This window comes from Equus asinus, chromosome 22, assembly GCF_041296235.1.
Source record: "Equus asinus isolate D_3611 breed Donkey chromosome 22, EquAss-T2T_v2, whole genome shotgun sequence".
Classification (NCBI taxonomy): domain Eukaryota; kingdom Metazoa; phylum Chordata; class Mammalia; order Perissodactyla; family Equidae; genus Equus; species Equus asinus.
Genome location: NC_091811.1, coordinates 33,651,983 through 33,672,067, shown reverse-complemented (window position 1 = coordinate 33,672,067; position 20,085 = coordinate 33,651,983). Strand labels below are relative to the sequence as shown.

At 36.1% G+C, this 20,085-nt stretch overlaps 1 protein-coding gene across 22 annotated transcripts in view; it reads left to right on the top strand.

Annotated features, from left to right (window-relative positions):
- SOX5 (SRY-box transcription factor 5) overlaps positions 1-20,085 on the top strand; it is a 951,808-nt gene that overhangs the window by 902,647 nt on the left and 29,076 nt on the right. For all 22 annotated transcript variants that reach the window (XM_070494048.1, XM_070494061.1, XM_070494052.1 and 19 more), the window contains 2 exons: positions 4,958-5,135; positions 16,645-16,790. In XM_070494048.1, the coding sequence (XP_070350149.1) occupies positions 4,958-5,135; positions 16,645-16,790 (324 nt within the window). The remainder of the gene's footprint in view (positions 1-4,957; positions 5,136-16,644; positions 16,791-20,085) is intronic.

The following is a 20,085-nucleotide window of genomic DNA, read 5'->3' as shown; positions in this document are numbered from 1 at the left end:
CGTGATTAATTTTGCAACATGTTTCATGAATGCCTTTACTCTTCCCCATATGTTATTATTGCTGCTACTTCACATGAGTATTTACGATAAATATGGGGACAATCATAGTTTTCAAATTTTGCAGAGGAAGTAGCCTGAAATTATGTATATATTTTTATTCAATTACTTTATGGCTATTAAAGAATTAAAGTGTATTTATAAATGAAACAATATAATAAATGCATAGACAAACTGTCCTCAAAAAACTCAGTTTAAATAAAACACAATTCCATATACATCTATACCTAGGCCTTAAATAAAAAGTAAGTAAACTTCTTTGTTCTCTTATTGCTGACCACACGAAACCAAAGCCTCAAAGCTACATGCCTAGATGTCAGTTGATTTTCGTATTTCTACTGCCTGACATATAACAGCCATTAATAAATAGATGAAGTTCTATTCAATAAATGATGAATGAATGGATGAATAAATGTATATATTCTTGTCTGTTGCTATTAAAGTGCTATAAATTTAACTGCCAAATAAATATTTGATTTTCAATAACTACTTTAGGTAAATATTTAACAAAATAGAATTTTGAGAGAACGTTTTATGGCGTGAACTAGATCATCAATTAAATAATGAGACTGAGTAAAGATGTAAACAAAGGTGAAATTTTTATTCCAGAGGGTATAATCATTTGCACATCTTTCGTGATGCATCTTGTAGTCCAAGGACCTGCATGTAGGTATATTTCCATATATGTGAAGAACAAGGATGCAAATAGGAAGAAAAGAGTAGACTTCTTTAGGGTATTGGTGTCCCTGTTTTCTACTTCTCTATTAAAATTCCTTAGCAAAGAAATGAACGAAGTGTTAAGGAATGAGGAGAGAGAAATAACCCTCAAGATTCCGGAGGATGATTTTTCTTTGATAAATTATGTTTGATTTCTATGAGTAATTTAGTCTTTGCACATTATAAAATTATGACTATCATACAATTATATTAGAGTAACATGTTTTTCCTGGAATAAACTTATTATTTGAAAATGATCTAAATGAATTATATTTTAATTTTATCTGTTTATTTTACAGTGTTTGTTAAGTTTACTTGGAATAATTTTTGCATTCATGGTGACAATTGATATTTCTTCAGTGCATCAAAGGCTGTTTGTGTCAAATTCTTTTCATTATCCAATTTATTTTTTATCTGTGTGGAGGATTTTCATTGGCTGATATACAAATTCATTAGGACCTCTGCAATAGTTCTACTTCTGTGACCACCAGCTGATGTTAAGTGAAATATTTGCTCTCAGACAGGTCATAGTAGCTATAAGGAAATGGGACTTGCTTAAAGGATATGTTTGTTTGGCTTGTACTTGTTTTGTATTCTATTTCAGACAACTAAAATTAGACTACACTTTATTAGGAAGTTATAATCATGAATAGGTTCTTAAAACTTGTATTTGGATATACAAAATCTTATTCTCTTGAATATTATTGCATGAATTATTGTATTTTCTAGCATATTGTACACAAACCCTTTGTGTATCTATCACTATCAAACTATCACTTTGTGTATAAATGAAATAATTATGAAATATGCTATTTTCGAAAGCTTCAAAGGGCAAAATCTTTTAACAATTAGACAAGTAATTAAAGGAAAATTGCTTTCCTCATTGCTTGGTGGTGTACTTGATAGAAATGCTATCTTTTCCAATGCTTTCTTGACCTTGAAAATTACTTACATTCTTTCATATGTAAATTATTTATTTACAATTTTGAAATATGTGTTTAATCTGTAAGAATAGGTGTTGGTCATGGTAAGCCTTCAAATTCCTCCTAAATAAGATATTGCAAATAAAAAAAGGTAGAAAATGCCTTACCTTTGGCATTTATTGTACATGTTCATAATTATGAGCATGCATGTCATAAATAAATAGTCCATTCCATTTTATAGTTAAGGTTTTTAAATTTTCATCTAGTCAAATGAAAAATAATTAATAGAAAATGGCAAACTATTGTAATTTTTGTATTTTTCATGAATAATAGGCATTTGTTATAGTAGCTCAGTAATAAATTATTAAAAGAACCAAATTGTGTAATAATATCATATAATGGGTCAAAATTACTTATATAGTCACCAGTAGAAGGATCAAGTGTGTGGGTTCTTATTAATATACCATTAGCCTGGTCACACAATGAAAGAGAATGAAAAGGCAATTTTGAATGACATTTCGATCAACTTTGCAACTGTCAACCTCTATTATGTCCTTGGGGCTTTGTACTTTTTGGCTTGCAGACATCTGTGCTGCCTTGCGTGGAGAAGAATATTAAGAGTTCTAGTGGGTCTCCTGCTCTGATAAATGCTTTGGGTAGTCATTTTTCAGTATGAGCATGTAATAGTTCTTAGTGCTTAAAGCTAAGCATATGACATTTCACTCCATCAGCACCCACTTGTGCATCATCTTCATCGACACCACCATTCCCCCATACACACATTCACACTCTATTTCCTCTTTGCTCATAAATCTTCTCTGTTGCAACTCTGAGAATATATTCCTTCTTCTTTTTTTTTCTGCACAGTCAAGTGAAACAGCTACCTTTAATTTCTCCAAGAACCCCCTCAAAACTTTGGCAAGAGTTGTAATGATGTCAAAAGAAATTTTCAGGCCATGATGACAAGAGCCAGTAGTTTCACATAGAAAGTAGTAAGCAGGTACAGCATTTGATGGGGGAAAAAGTGCCTAGAATATTTACAACTGCATAGTAAACAGTCAATAAACCTCCTATCTGACAGGATATTTAGGCTGAATTAACAACAAGAAAATCCAGACTCTAATCTTTATTGGCCTGCTTATTCTCAGTGGTATTTAGTTTATTATGCACTTGCATGTTTTCATTTATTATTACCATATAGTATGTTCTGATAAAATTTTAAAGATTGAGATAAATTATATGTTATATTATTATATTATATATTATATTATATATAATGTTATCTCCTGGTATTGAGGAAGCTTTTTAAGGGGTTTTGAAATCTAATAAATAAAAATTTTAAAAATAACCTCCTTTTATATTTTATATGGCCATGGCTCTCAAATGTTACTGTGCATCAGAATCACCTGGGAATGCTTGTTAAAACACAGGTTACAGGAAGCCACCTCCTAAGTTCTGAGGATAGAGAATTTGACTTTCTAACAAGTTCCCAGGTGGTACTAGTCTAAGGACCACATTTTGAGAACTACTCATCCACACTGGAATATAGAAAAAAAGGGACACGAGACTCTCCCGAGTTTCTGCCAATCATAGCATCATATATAAGGGTTAGGGGTGACCAGCTCAACTAAATGTTTCGAACTGAAAGATCTAGGAATAATTTTGCCCCTGTAGTTTTTAAAATGCTGAAGTAAACTTTTCATGATTATGTATTGAGCCAGTAATAGAATTATCTTACTTCACTTCCCTCCAAGATTCTATGAATCCATATGAATTTGGTATAATGGTCATAAATTTATTATGCATCTAACATGATCCCAGATTGCTGTTTGAATTCTCGTAGGTTTTCAAATGACTGTTCTTTTCTCTGAAACAGAAAATAATGTTAGAGTAATTTTTCCTAGTCTGTTTCTGGCTTTCCTAAGTGTAGCTAACCATGGACTCTAATAACAATAAATCACTTTAAAAAATATAAACTTGAAATAGATGTCATATTATACCATTTTACCACTTTTGTAAAGTGAGTTATTTCAATGTTTTTTTGATAAATATATGCATAAAATTTGGGGAAATTAATTAATATATGTTTCTTTGTCATCAAATCACTTGATTCTAAATTATTCAACTTTCAACAAGTTATCCTCCTACTGGTAGATATTTTATGTTCTCAACTCATGAAGATGAAACAGTAGCTAAATGGAAATTAAATTTTTATTCTACAATGATATCTCTGTAAAATGAGATATAATGTAAACAATAAAGGACAAGCAAATGACATCATACTTCAATTTTAGAACACAGAAAAGGCATAACTTCTCAGTTTGCAATGAAAGTGATGTAATGTTAATATTATCTGGCTCTTATGAATGATGTGATAGAAATTTTAATGATAATTGTATCCATTGTATCCATAAATTTTAGAATGAAATTACATAACAGCTATTATAGAAAGGTATAAAATAGAATGTAAACTATGTAAACTTGACCTATTTAAACATAGAACAATTGGAAATCACCATACGTGCTGACCAACCACATACAAATCTTCATACCACTATGTAATACATTGTAAGGAAGATCTGGAAAACAAGTCTAGATTTAAAAAACATAATGTTAAGTGTTTAGAACAGTGTTGCATATAAATAAATAGTACATATTAGTATAACGGTAATTATGTTTATTTTCATTTTTAGATCAAATCCAAAAGTATTTTTGTGAGACCTGGGAGAAAAGATTATTTTCTAAGAAAGTTAGAAAGTTCTCCTCTTTTTTGTATTTAATTTGCAGAGCAGTTTTGATCAGAGATATACATCATTGAACTCCTCCGTCGTGGATGTTCTAGGCACTCTGCCTAAGCACCAGAGTACAAAGATGCATGTGACTCAACCCCTGTTCTTTGGAGATTGAAAAAAACCTATCTACATCATAATTTTATATGAACTATATATTCTCTCTCAATGAAAATGAATAGTACAATGAATAGCTTTTTAAGAATCTTTCTTACAGGTTACATCAGTTACATGCTTTCTGGATAGTTGAGTGCATGTGTACTTTCTCTCATACAAAAGGTTTTTCATAATATGTAGTTGAAAGTGACATTGTTGATAGCTAACCAAACACTGTAACGTTCAGATTGAATGTTAAGATCACTGACTGGTAGAGTAATAAGATGGGAAATGACAGGCTGTATACCTGTGTTTTTCTGGGTGTTTTTGATCAGCCTTTCCTTATCACAGCTCATGTTCTAATGATCATTGCAGGATGAAGTGGCACAGCCACTGAACCTATCAGCTAAACCCAAGACCTCTGATGGCAAATCACCCACATCACCCACCTCTCCCCATATGCCAGCTCTGAGAATAAACAGTGGGGCAGGCCCCCTCAAAGCCTCTGTCCCAGCAGCATTAGCTAGTCCTTCAGCCAGAGTTAGCACAATAGGTAAGTTCTGTTTCTTTTGTTCTTGCTGATTTTCTGTTTATGGCAATTGAATGAAATAATATTTTCATGGCAAATTTTGTATACCTTGTGCATGGCGTTAGTTCTATAGGAGAGTTTCAATTTGATGAATCTCATAGGTCTGTTTTAAATATGCAAATGAAGTTTATAACAGAAGTCCCAGTTATAATATCCCCCTGAAAATCTAATTTGAACTGGTTATGTTTATTGATGTAGCTAATGTTGTTAAGTTTACGAAAAAAAGACACCTAAATGACTGATCACAGAGAGCAGTTTTTCCAGAATGTCGTTGTTAGGTGACTTGCCTTTTTCATCACTGAAATTTATTTCCATTTTTTGTGATGCGTACAAAATGTACATAATGATGAAATACATTCTGTCTGGATCAGCAGTCAACCATCAGGATGTGAAGTTTGTTCAGTTCCATACTATTTGAGATTTACTTGAACACACCGAAGTAGGATAAAGAGTGGGTAGCTTCAGTTCTCCATAACTGCCATTTCACTGCAGTAAACAAACACTAGAAAATGCTTCTATAAGCTAACTTTTAAAAGAAAAGTCCAATGGTTTTCATTTTAGTAACACATAAGTTAGATTGTAACTACTTACTTTAACCCATATTTATTGGTGTTTATTATTTGCATACAGTTAAGAGGAGGCCAGCACAGACTAGCCCTCAAGGAGCTCATGGCTTAGTTGAGGAAAAGTCATCTATCCTATAGTACAAGTCACCTATTGTAAGTGCTCTTCCAGAGTACCACAGATACAATCCTACAATCAAACAGAGGAGAATGTTGGATTCTATTTGGGAAGAATAAGTTGGAGGTAGGCTAATTCAAATGGAACCTCTAAGAAGAGATACATTCCTAGGCATTTTAGGTTGTGAGAAAAACCCAGAGTGAAGGAGCATATTTTTGAGAAATGTGCTGGTTTGGCTAGACTATGAGTGTGTAGTGTAAAGTGATCAGAGCTAAAGCTGAAAGGGGCAGATGGAGTCCGATTGAATGCTATCTTAAGATATTTTGACTTTTTCTCCTGACAGCAATGTGATCAGAACTTTAAGAAGAGTATTGGCAGTGGAAAGAGATTGGAATCAGAGAAGTCATTGTTCTAGTGCAGGACAAGAGTAAGTTACATGAAATAGAAATAGGCAATGAAAAAGAAAAGGAAAGAATAGATCGAAGGGAGATTATTAAAGAATTGATGTAACTTATCTACAATAGCATGTACCTGATGAAGTTCAAGTTGGAGACAGAGGAGTCTAGAATTTTGAGTTTATAAGGTGAGAAGGGTAGTGCCCCCCTTAAGAGTGAAAGACAAGCCCAGAGTGGAAGCAGGTTTGGGGAAAGACATATACATAAAGATTTAATAAGTGTTGAATTTGAAATGCGAGGAGCCAGTTAGGTAGAGATGCTCACGAGGAAACTGTAAATGTAAGTCTGATATATAAAAAGGGTGCTAGAATTTTAGATATGGAAATTATTTATTAAGGAGGCTGTTGAAGCCATGAGAGCATTTCTTCACTAAAAAAGTGTGCAGTAAGAAGAGAAGTGAGGTAAAGAATCATAGGTATTACCTACTGTATTCGTTATCTATTACTGCTTAACAGATTAACTTAAAACTCAGCAGCTTTAAACAACGAACATTTATTATATCACAGTTTCTAAGGGTCAGGAATCTGCAAGCAGCTTAGCTGGGTGATTCTGGCTTAGGGTCTCTCTTATGGTTACAGTCAAGATGTTCACCGGGCTGCAGTCGTCTATAGACTTCACTGAGGTTGGATGAGCTTTTCCCAAGAGACTCACTCACATCCCTGTTGGCCTGAGAGCTCAGTTCTTTGCCATGTGGGTCTTTCCATGGAGCTACTCATAGCATGGCAGCTAGCTTTCCCCAGAGTGAGTCATCGAAGAGGGAGAGCAAAGAGAAAGCCACAGTGCCTTTTGTGACCTGGTCTCCAAAGTCACATACAGTCCGATCTGCTTTATTCTTTCCATTATAAGAGAATCACTAAGTCAGCCTAACTCAGAGGAAGGGGAATTATGCCCCAACTTTGGAGAGAGGAATATCAAAGTATCTTTGGACGTATTTTAAAACCACTACACTTTTTTAGGGGAAAAACTGATGAAGAGCAAGTGAGTGTTTTAGAATAAAAATGAATATAAGACAGTGTCCCGCAGGCTTAGCAAAAGTGAAAGTTTCAGAAAGAAGGCGTTATTTAATGATGTCACATTCTGCAGAAAAGTTAAAAATCATGACGAAGAAAAGCCGTAGGATTTTTCTGGAGATCATGGTTGGGTAGACGCTGACATAGAGGTTTTAGTAGAATGGTTGAGCAGAATTCCAGTTACAAAGATTTGAAGACTATGAGGAAAGAAAGGGCAGTTGATATAGAGACCAGTCTTTTTGTAAGCTCAGTGTCGAGAAGTGATTATATTTTGAGAAGGCTGAATAGAGATAAGTTTTAGAATAGGAAAATCATATATATAAAAAACATATACATATATAGTAAGGGGAAAGAAGAGTTGGAAAGATATAGAGATATGAAAGAGTGCCTGCATGATGATGGAGCAAGGAAAGGAGATAATGAGAAAATATTAGCCTTGGAAAGGAGAAAAGCTCCTTCGTCTTTTTGAGACTGAAGGAAATGAAGAAGAAAAGGGTGAAGTTACAGAAAAATTCTAAGATGGACAGAAAGGAAACTAAAGGAGTGTATTTCAAATGCTTCAATCTCCACAGAGTGGAATTTCAGATTGTTTACCAAGAGGAGGTCAGTCTGGGGCACAGTGAGAAGAGAAATAGTGAAAACTTAAGTTTGGAGAAGGTTTAGGGTACACATATGCTCTTTACCATCATGCACCATTCTGTTATGATCTCTCAGTTAACTTTGCTCAGCATCCGAAATGGATGTCAAGTAAGATTTGCTTTCATGCCCTAAATATGTAAGAGAAAAAATATTTTATTTGGCAAGAATGATTCACTTCCGTAATAGACCTGAAGGATCATAAATATCACAGTGTTGGTATATGAGCTTCCTTTATAATGTCACTAGACCTAGAGTATTTAACTAACAGAATAACTAATATATTTGCATTTTTATCACATGAGGATTTTTTACTCCAGCTTTCCAAGGATTAAGTATGACAAAATATTTTATAAAGGCAAGACTGTATTTAATGACATTTATCATCTGACTTTCTCCACTACTAAAACTTCTTTTATATTTTTCCCTGAAAAGTTCCTTCACCACATACACATCCCTCATATTTTCCAAGGATTTTGAGGCCACTACAATTTACGTTTTTCTTTTCGACAAATGCAGATGTTGAAAGCTGAAACTGTAATGAGTAATAATGTAGTTGGATAAAAGCTATGAGCATTAATGGTGTTGTAAAGGTCACCCCTGAAAGAAGAATTAATGTGTTATGCCATTAATAAACCACAGAAAACTGAACCAAAAGATACGTTATCGTTACTGACATGGGGCTCTTTGCTATATATCTATTAGCTACAAATATATAAAGTGAGTTTTTGAGGTTGGTGACCAATATTACAGTGTATTCTATAAGAATTCTTTTGATATAGTACACAATGATAGGCAGCTCCAAAGAAAGGGGATCCTTAAAAGGCATGAATAGTTCAGAAGAATGCTGGATAATTTTAGAATCTTTTGACCAGATGTTATCTTTCCCTTATTGGCCTTTTCTGCCTATGTTGTGCATATGTTTAACACTTTTAACTTTTTTAAAAGCATTTTTGATCTGTTTTCTTACCGCAGCTAATTTTAGAATTACAGACCCTTAACTAGATCGAACAAATATCGATATCATCTAGTCAAAACTTGTTATTTTACAGATAGGGAACCAAGGCCTGTAGAGGCTAAGTGCTTATCCAGGGATTCCAAGTTCTTGTCACAGTGTTGACAGTTCTGTGGTCCCATGTTTATTACCTCTGTTTTAATTTCAAGAAAGCAAATGTCCATGAAGACCTAGTAACTTGCCCAAACTCACAGCCAGTGCAGTTTGAGGCCTTTCTAGCGTGGTCTGTGGGTTGACATGTTTTCTTTTTAGTTGTTGCCTTTTGGTAGCCTCCCTGCATTAGGTGCTCTACTCAATCATTTATTGATCCTTTCACTCATCCATCTAATAAATGAATATTCAATATCTTTTCTTTGCTATACACTTTGCTAAGTCTGGAGGTTAAGCAGATGAAAGTCTTGGACTGAGGCTTTAGATGCCTACAGTCTTTGTTCTCTCCTGTCTTTGGAAGACATTGAAACATACCATTCTTACCCTTCATTCCTCAGAGGCATTAGCACATGAAAAGCAAAACTTTATCTGAGCATATGCAGTAGATGCACATTGATTAAATAAAATGAAGGGGATGCCGGCCCAGTGATGTAGCAATTAAGTTCACTCACTCTGCTTCGGCATCACAGGGTTCACAGGTTCAGATCCTGGGCACGGACCTAGCACTGCTCGTCAAGCCATGCTGTGGTGGCATCCCATATAAAGTGGAGGAGGATTGGCACAGATGTTAGCTCAGCAGCAATCTTCCTCAAGCAAAAAGAGGAAGATTGGCAACAGATGTTAGCTCAGGGCAAGTCTTCCTCACCAAAAGTAAATAAATAATAAAACAGTGCTGTAGACTGAAAAAAAAATGAAATGGAAGGAAATATTTTCAAGTCCATTAATTTGGTACTTCCTTCTACAACTTGCTAATTTAAAATATAACATGAAGAAGGATATTACCTTGAAATTTTGTTAGTTTACATTTTTCATGAGAGAAACTTCTTTGAGGGTAGGTTGTTGAACAAGAATATTGTAATAGTTTCATATAAAGCCATTGGATTACCTGGAAGTTAGGGGTATTATTCAATATCTGACACTTAATATTTGCATAGCACTTTATAGTTTATAAATTGCTTTCACATTTATTATCTAATTAATTCTTGTTAGCTTTCACAGATGAAGAAATGACTACATATCAGGGTGCCAAAAATTTCATGATAAGTGACCTCAAAAACAGAAAAAAATTGGGGCCAGCATGGTGGCATAGTGGTTAAGTTTGCACACTCCACTTCGGCAGCCCAGGGTTCGCAGGTTTGGATCCTAGGCACAGACCTACCCATCACTCATCAAGCCATGCTGTGGTGGTGTCCCACATACAAAGTAGAGGAAGATTGGCACAGATGTTAGCTCAGGGCCAATCTTCCTCAAGCAAAAAGAGGAAGATTGGCAACATATGTTAACTCAGGGCCAATCTTCCTCACCAAAATACATATATTTATTAATATTTGTTGAAAATAACTTGAAATACGTGTTCCCTCACTTTTACTTATAGCTGGAAAGTCCTATGTAAAATAAACGCGTAGTAAATAAGAATTTGTATTGCCTTGATAATGTGTTAAATCCATGAATTTTAATAAACCTGTGTCATATGGTACAGGCATCCATTGATGTGATGACATAATCAATGAACTTGGAATTATAAAAGTAGATACTTTCAAGTTAGAAATATGCATTTATACCTTCAACAGACTCTGCCATGGGCCAAAGGAATAAAAGACAGAAAGAAAAAGGAATATCCTCAAGTAGTTCATAGACTGGTGTGAAAGGCAAACTTAGAAAAATGAAAGACAGTGTAACAGTGAAGGCATCTACAAGGTTTTGAAGGAGTGTATAAAAAGGAGGTGCTAATGTTGCCAAAGAACATGTCTGGGGTGTATCAGGGAAATCCTTACAGAAGGGATGACATTTGAATATATTCCCAAACACACCAGAAAGAGAGAGTATTTCAGTAGAAGAGAAAAGCTTGGGAGACAGAGGTGGGGTTGGGAGGAAGAAGACCAGTCCTGGAAAAGGAAATATTCCTGTGCAGCTTACGTACAGAACTTATGAGATACCAGCAGGAAGGATAAGCAGAGCTGATATCATGAAGAGACTTTTAGGCCATTTTAAAGTGTTTGGAATTTATCCCAGAATAACGTTTTTGGGGGAGTGTTAAAGCGTTTCTTGTTCCAGTATATTTGGAAAAAGCTGCATGCTGTTGTTATCTCTTGAAGATTCACAATGCACGTTAACATATTCAATATTTTGAGAATTTGTGCAATGAGGAAACCTTTCTAACTTTAGCTTGGTATTTCCCACACTTATTTGAACATGGAATTATTTTTTCACAGAATATTACAGATCATCATCTTATGAAATGCTCCGTTAAGCGCTAGGGTACCAAGAGCTGGTTTTTTAATCATGTTAAGTGACATGATCCAAATCCCTTTTTTTGGAATATTTTGGAATGCTTTATCTGGAAGCAGAGTAGGAGATGGATTCAAGGAGGATAAGCCTAAAGACAAGGAAGCCAGTTCGGAGGTTAAGGCATTAGCCCAAGTGAAATACGAGGTGGCTTTAGCAAAAGCAGGGACCATGGGGATGGAGAAGAAGCACATTTGAGAGCTGAGGAGGAGGTGTAACTGTCAGAGTTTGGTTGCCTTTTATGTATGTGGGGTAAAGGCGATACCTTAGATGACTCCCCAGTGACTGGATGGGCAACTGCAAGGGGATGTGGAATGTAGAAAGAACAGATTGAGGCAATGGGAAGATGATGAGCTCTGTGCTAGACATGCTGCGTGTCAGTTACTCCTGGGATGCTCAAGTAGAGAAGCTTGGTAGACAGATATGTCTATCTGGAAATCAGGAAGGATTTGAGGCAGGCAGTAGATATTTTACAGTGCTTAAGATCACCCCTTGAGTCTTAAGAGCACACCTAAGATCAATTTTGATGTATCAGTTTCTAAGGCTACTGCAACAAAATACCATAAACTGGGTCACTTAAAGCAGAAACGTATTCTCTCACTATTTGGAGGGTAGAAATCCAAAGTCAAGGTGTCAGCAGGGTTAGTTCCTGCTGGAGGCTCTGAGGAAGAATCTCTTCCTTTCTTCTCACCTCACTCCTGGTAGCTGCCAGCAGTCCTTGGTGTTCCTTGGTTTATAGATGCGTAACTCCAATCTCTGCCTCCATATTCGCAGGGCCTTGTCTCCTGTGTCCCTGTGTGTCAAATCTTCCTCTCTCCTTTCTCTTATAAGAACACTGGTCATTGAATTTAAGGCCCACCCGAAATCTAGGGTGATCTCGTTTCAAGATCCTTCATTTAATTACATCTGCAAAGACTCTATTTCCAAATAAGGTCACATCCACAGATACCAGGGGTTAGGACATGGACCTATCTTTTTGAGGGACAAAGTTCAACCCATTACAAGTAGTTTCCTGTTTTTCCTTCTACCTCTCAACAGCTTCTTTCCTTGTGGAGCAGCCATTACTCACTCTTTCTGTTTAGATTTTATCCCCTCTCAGATTGGACTTTCCAGTTCGTCCCTTTTTTTGCCCCTGAAAATATATAAAAGGGACCTTTTTTAATTTTCAGAATTTTGTTGGTGATGGTTAAGAAGAAACAAGAAAACATAAAAAGTCAAATAGTGGTAAATTTAATAAGGTTACAGAATCTCACAAATTTCTTACATTAGTGATTCCTAACCTGCATTTCCCAAGTCTCATTTGAGGTGCTAACTGGAAGCCATATTGACCTTTGCCCTCTCATTTCCATCCAAGATTGAGGCTCACCAAACCTCTCCTAAACACATACCCTCCCTTCGGATCCTGTCTTTAGGTGCAAATGCTGCCTGAACAGATAACGAAGGCAGAATAAAATGTATCGAGTGATCATTTGGAGTCTTTTGGACTCTGATGGGATGACTCCCATTTCCTTGAACCTCTGTACCAGCAAGAAATGATATGCCCTCACAGATTTTATCATAACTGTCAAATCCTTGCAACAAGATTGCTGAGGGTGAGCATATAGGGAAAAATAAAGAGGAAAAAAAAGAAAGGAATTAACATTTTTACTGCCTCCTCAGGTACCAAGTGTTATCTACTCCTTCACATGTGTTATTTCATTTAATTCTTTCATCAACCATACATTCATTTTACAGTTGAGGGAAATGAAAGCTCAGTGAGATTAAGTATTACAATTTGTCAAATATCACACTTTCCAAGAAATAGAAACCCAGATCCTTCTGAACCCAATGCCCAAATTCCACCTATTTCACTATGCTATTTTGCAAGTAAAATGACAGTTACTGAATAACTTGGACCACTTGTCGTACTAAAGACTGTATTAACTCATTTCATTTTCGCAACATTTGTATATCTAATGAGTGTTATCCCCCATTTAACCATGAGATCCTTGAGACTTAGAAAAGTAAAACATGTATGATTTATATAGCTAGTAAGTGGTAAAGCTAGGATTTTAATTCAGACTTGTCCAACTCTAAAATACATACTTTTTATGAGTATTGAAACTTTGGACCAAAATCTAAAGAGCAGGTGAAGAAAAGATCCCAGGCCAGGGTATGAAGATGGCCGAGTCAGAGAGGAAAGGGATTCAGTACTATGATGAGAAACAAGGATGAAAAGAGTTTCAGTAATGAGGGGGTGGTCAGTGCTGTCATTCTGCAAGGAATGGAAAGTGTCCCTTGAATTTGGCAATTACAAAAGCAAGGGAAGCAGACACAAAGTTGCAGTAGGAATGGGAGAGTGAGGAGGAATGGGAGAGTATCATAGGAATCTTTGAAAAGCTTGGCTTAGAAGCTAAAGAGAGAGACAGGATTGGAAAGAGAGGGCAGCACAATGTTGAGAGAGACTTTATTTGCTTGTTTTAGGAAGAGAACTTTGAGTACTTAGAGGTTGGGGTGGTAGAGATGGTAGAAAAAATCACAGATGATATAAATGTCGAAGAGAATAACCAATGGTCAGGTATAGAAATCTAGAACACAAGTTTAGGGGATTTGCCTTACAAGAAAGTAAGGCCGCCATTTTCACTGAAACAGTAGGAGGCAATGGGCATAAATGGAAATATATTTGATGCTAGCGTCGGGTAGGAAGCAGGGGATGGAGGAGCAGGAAGGTGAGAATTCAGCTTTACTGGCCTTTCCAAAATCAGAGGCGAGACCATTTGCCAAGAGAGAGGAAGCCAGCAAGGTTGGGAATTTGGTGACTGTGATGAGAAGAAAATGTAAAGAACCAGCAAAGGATCCTATTAAGATCCAACTTAGTCATATATAAACGCCATTCATGATTTAAAACAGAAGATACAAAAGTTAGAATTTCATACAGCATTTTAACTAAAGATCAAGTCTCTAAAAGCAGGAATGTTTATTTTAAAGTGAACACCTATTTCTACCTGCACATGAACACACACCTTAAATTGGAAATAGCCATTACAGAACATATGTCTGTCAGTTATTCACCCCCATAATAATTTGCATCCCTTTTGCAGCTATGTTAATCATTTTTCCTACACAATGTTATCTTGGCAGCACCTAAAAAGCATAAAGAATTCGTATTTTTATTTAACACCATGCGCCAAATGATTTCAAATATATTTGTGCTCTGAAGAGTCTAAATAGACTACAAAAACACATGATGTGCCAGGTTGTACGTAAACGGGTTAGAGGGTAGGAAAAGCAGGCTGCTTCTCATAAGATCTAAATAAACATACACTGAGACCATCCCTGTCATGTAAGAGCTGCATTTCTTTCTAGAGTAGTAGTGTTCATGAACAGAGTAGTTCAAGAATAACGTATTAAGAAGGTTGTTTGGGAGAACCAAATCAGGATGTTCAGGATAATATAAGGTTAAAAACAACCGTCTTTTATAGTAAATATTAACCCTGAAGGTTTGACCTAGGTCTAATTAGTTGTTTCCAATTCATATTTTATTTATAATGAGCAGAGATGTTTTCTTCTTTGAATAAGTTCCAATGAATTTAGCTCTGAAAAGCAAAATATACAGTAGTTCTCAAGGCTTCCCTTTCACCTACACTGAAACTTCTCTTTCTGCCTCAAGGAGATCAGAGGACGAGGTCTAGTGTGTGCATCGTAAGGGGGGGGAAAGGCACGGATCATTTAGAAACCTTCCAGCACTGAAGCACTGCACTAATCTGACATCAGCTTCTTCAATAGAAATGTTAAGCAGCAAGAAAGTATTCTATGTTTTTTGGCAATCAGCAGATCAGATAGAAGAGTCTAGCAATACAACGAGGATGTGTAATCTGACATGATTAGACAAGGCTCTTTAGTACCAGAACATTCATAATTGAGACAAAGAAAGAGTATTAATAACACTTTCCTAACACGGCAGTTAGCCATTTTATATTTCCTTTCTTTAATCTTAGTGTTTTTCAACAAATCATGGGATTTAATAGCGTGTTTTGGCAGATTAGAGGATTTATGGCCCAGATGTTTTTTGTTCTAAAAATGGATTAGGGTGTAAAGTTTGCTGGAATCCATGAAACATGTTGAGGCAAGCCGGTCATTTTATGTGTGATTAGTGCCTGCCTTCTGTCTCACAGTCCCTCCATCTGTCACAATTCACCAATGGATCTGGTTAGATTTAGCCTCATGTCACAAACAAGTCCCTTTTCTGGGCAATTTCATATTATAGATTCAGTTTATGCCATTTTATGCCCTAGTTAAAAGATAGGGAGAGTGAAAGAAGAGATATTAGCTTTCCTTTCAGTATATGCCAAACAATCTTTTCCCGTTGGTTTTCTCCCCTAAGATCATGCAGATTATCATCGTAACGTGAGTCAAATAAATGACCAGTGTTAAAATTAAGTTAAAAGATAATTTTCTTACTTACACCTGTTATTCTTTAAAAGAAATATCTTGGCAATGCTTTTTTTCCTGACTCTGGATTGTGGAGCTGCAGACACAAGCTGGTCACTTGACCATCTTATTAAGAGTGTGAATTAAGTGTGACTACAGTTACCAGTAGCCGCAATTTCTTATCAGACAATTACAGGTGCTTGGTTACATTCTGTGCTTGAGGTTTAGCCCCTTAACTCTTGGCAAGTTTGTATCATTAGCAAACCACTGCCACCTGTGGTTTATTTCCTCATAAATGGATTCAGGAGGAAAATCATCTTCTTACAGTCAGTTAATAATGATTTATCCCTTCTGTTTATAACAAACGTAATAGTAGTTTTATACACAAACTCTAAATTGACCTTCCTAATGCTATGAGAGTGTCAATAATTATAGTGATAATTATCAATACCCTGTATCCTTTGGTAATATTCAAATGATCCTTACATTAAAAAAATCAAAGATAGGTTTTATGTTTTCACTACAAAATATTCAGATAACTAAAAAGAGTTTATTTAAAAATTATACTTTAAACTTCTTTCCAAACATGTGGAAACCACTACATTTCACTTACATATGATGTTTTTATTGTTTGGCAACATGCCCATGTATCACTATGTGATTCAGTCGTCAATTATTCATTCATTCATTCATTTTAGACAAATTCCATTGAGAAATTATTATACGCCACACACCAGTCATTACCTCAAAAAGAAATGATTTTTCTAGTTAAAGGTTAACCTATCCATGCATTTGTATAAAACGTATCCTTTGTTCTGGCACATCTTCAGGTTATTTAAATGACCATGATGCTGTCACCAAGGCAATCCAAGAAGCTCGGCAGATGAAGGAGCAGCTTCGGCGGGAACAGCAGGTGCTCGATGGGAAGGTGGCTGTTGTGAATAGTCTAGGTCTCAATAACTGCCGGACGGAAAAGGTGAGTTCATAAGCGAGCTGACTTTCCCAAAACACTTAAACTGCAAGAATGCTTTTCTTCTTTATCTTTTCATCTTCTCATCCTCAGAATGATGGTTCTCTCTCCCTTGTTCTCTCTGTCAATACAGAAATCTCCATGCCCATCTTGATCAAAACCATCAGGAAATGGGCACAGTTAGAATTCTGTGTCCATCTCCAGACCTTATTGACAATAAATATCCCTTTTCTGCCATCAGTTTGCATTCAGATGAAATGGAGTTTGAAATATCTGAGTCTGGGTGAAAGTTTTGATTTGCAGAGATGCTTAACGTGTATTTGCGGATGAGCTGGATTTGAAAATGCTGAATCTTCCTTAATCAGCATAAGCTTGGATGATACCCATGCTCTAGTCTAAGTATCCACGATCCTGAGCTTGTCATAATATGTTTCTAATGCAAAGCAGTGTCAAGTTCGAGGTGACTGCACAGTTGGAAAATTTGACTTTATTATAAAATGAAATGTGCTTTTTAAAACTTGGGCATTGTTATTATACTTAAGCCCAGTGAAACTTCTGAATTTATCTGACGTATAATAATTTCAAACTCTTTTGTCTAAGCTAGATTGCATTTTATTCAGAAAAATATTATCAGTTATTATAGAATGCTCAGAGTGATATACTTCTTGTGGTAATATTTGATATGTTTTGAATTGAAAATTAGAAGTGTTACTGAATCCCCTTTCAACAATCCTATAGCTAAATAGATAGAATGAATAAAGAAAAAATCAGCTACTTAGCAATAACTTGAAAGTTAATCATCATGGGGAACTTATGAGTCAAACTGTGTTGTCCAGAATGAGCAGATTGCTAATTTGGATAGCTTTCTGGTTTCCCAGGTTTTATATGGAAGTTGGTGTATAATCTCTAGGAAGCTAGCAATCTGCAGAGGGAAGGTGAAATATACGTGTGATCCTGTCACAACTATGCTTTTCTCTGGTCCAAACATGGGTCAAAAGGATGGAAAAACAATTTCGATTCTGTTCTGTTTCTGGAGGGGAGAGCAAAACATGGATCCGTATACATCCCTTGCAGTCAGTCTCACAACATAAGAAGACCGACATTGGTGCAGCAAGAAGGGTACACAATTTTTCTAGCTAAGCTCTAGAAGGGAAGGGGAAAAGCAAAGTGACAGCTCTAAGAAGGAATGATAGCAAGCATAAAGAAATTTATATTCAAATATTTAAACATTCTTGAAAGGATGCTTGAACAGAAATTCCTTTTCTCTGCTCCCCATGTAGAAATGAGTTTAACACTCAGCCAGATGCTAATGCAAAGTGACTCAAGCTATTCCTCGCAAGCATAGCTAAATTGCCGTTATTTGTTAAGCGCATTGAATTCAGCTGTGGATACAGCAGTTGGTTGCATTCAGCAAGCATCTGTACCCTTTTTTTTCCTAATCCTCCAAAGCAGAGACAACTCTACCTATCTCCCCCCCTCTCCTCCCCTGTGCTGGCTGGGAATTGTCAAGTGACAACCGACCAAATCCTTTTGGACAGGAAGCCTTCATCGTGAGTTCTATATACTTGCAAAACAGGCCTTGTGGTTGGATCAGGGAGCCCATTAAAAGCACTTTGATGGTATGGAAATTCATCTTCATGAAGCTCCTAGGCCCCTAAGCAGCATGCTGTTTAGCTGTGGTTACAGATCAGTCATTCACATCGGAGGGCAATAATTGTGCTGACGGCTTGTAAGGCAGTGGAAGTACATAAAATAATCCTGGGCCCTCCACCATGGCACTGCAAGTTAATCTTCTCTAATACAGATCAGCTGTTGTTCTAACACATGACTTTATGCTGGCTCCAGTGACTCTGCTCAGCCTTTTGATTAAGTAACAGGAGTGAAACCATCTGCATTCACTTTATTCCATAGTTTTCCATTGTTAGGGGACTGTATTTCCACTTCTTGTTCCACCTCCACAATCATACTTTCTCTGATTAGCACCTTCTATTCGAGGGGCAGGAGGGAGAGTTGCTTCTGTGTAAAGCTACTGCTTTCATTTTGCTTTCTCTTTTGCAAAATTATAATAACTTAAAAAAATATATTTTTGAAGTAATACCTGCCAAAATCTGCTGTCCAGTTCAGTTCTGTCCATGCTCAAGAAGGTTATCATTCCCAAATCTCTTCATCCGGTACTTTCAATGTAGTTGAGTTACATCTTCACGTATATGCTTATTTTTATGGGTTTTAAGTGAAAATTTTAAAATAGGAAAGTGAAGCAGTTCCATTATTGTAATGGTAGGGCAACTTCTTGTCACGTGTAAGTAAACCTTTTCAGCAGAACGACCTGATTAGTTCATCCCTTGTGTTACCCTTGACACTGGGAATGAAGCTGAGATTATTGAAGCTCTCTTTGAAGCCGGTACTACTGTGGTCACCTTTTCCTGTTGAACTACCTTGGGTGCCATTTCTACAATATTAATCATTGACCTATGTCTCTGTAACTCATGAGAATGACATAATGTCAAATTTATATCTTTTAATTTGTAATTATTCAACATTAGCACCTGTATGTATTAGGGATGGTGCTGTGTACTCAAGGTACTGTATTGAACAAGAAAATATGTCCTCCGCCTTTATAGAGTTTACAGTTTAGACCAAGTTATTATTTTGACTGTTAATCATGGCATATTTATGCATTTGAGCCTACCTATAGGAGTTGAATAAAGACTCCATATTGCTCAGTATATCAGATCAGTTATACACCTGAGTTGACAAAAGCGGATGCTTGTTCTTCCGCATAAAGTGGCATCACTATGTGTATTGTGCTGTTATTTTCCTAATACCTCCCTTTTTAATAGATTTTTTCTAATCACCCAACTTTGTCCATGGCCAAAGCATAGGTAGATCAGTAGTTGGTTTGACATTTTGCTTCATAATTCTTAATAAAAGATATAAACAGAATATATGATAAAATTCCTCTTATAGTTTGCACTGTCATTTTCTCATATTATTTGAATCCCAAAAGAAGGACTTTTTTTCTCTCTAAAACAATACTCCCAACTTCCTAAACCCAGAAAGTAAGTGAAATGTAAGGAGTAGGGGAGATAAACGAGAGGGAAACATGGAAAGGAGCTGGGGGAAAGGAAAGAGGGAAAGAAAAGAAATTCACCCTGGTGCTTTGCATCCATCTCCAAGGTGATAGCATGACCTGAGATTCAGGACAATTGGAGTCCTGTGACGGAGATCTGTTTTCTTGAGTACACAAACCTTATGCATGTTAACTTTTCTTCACATTTTGAATGACCAACATAGTTGTCCC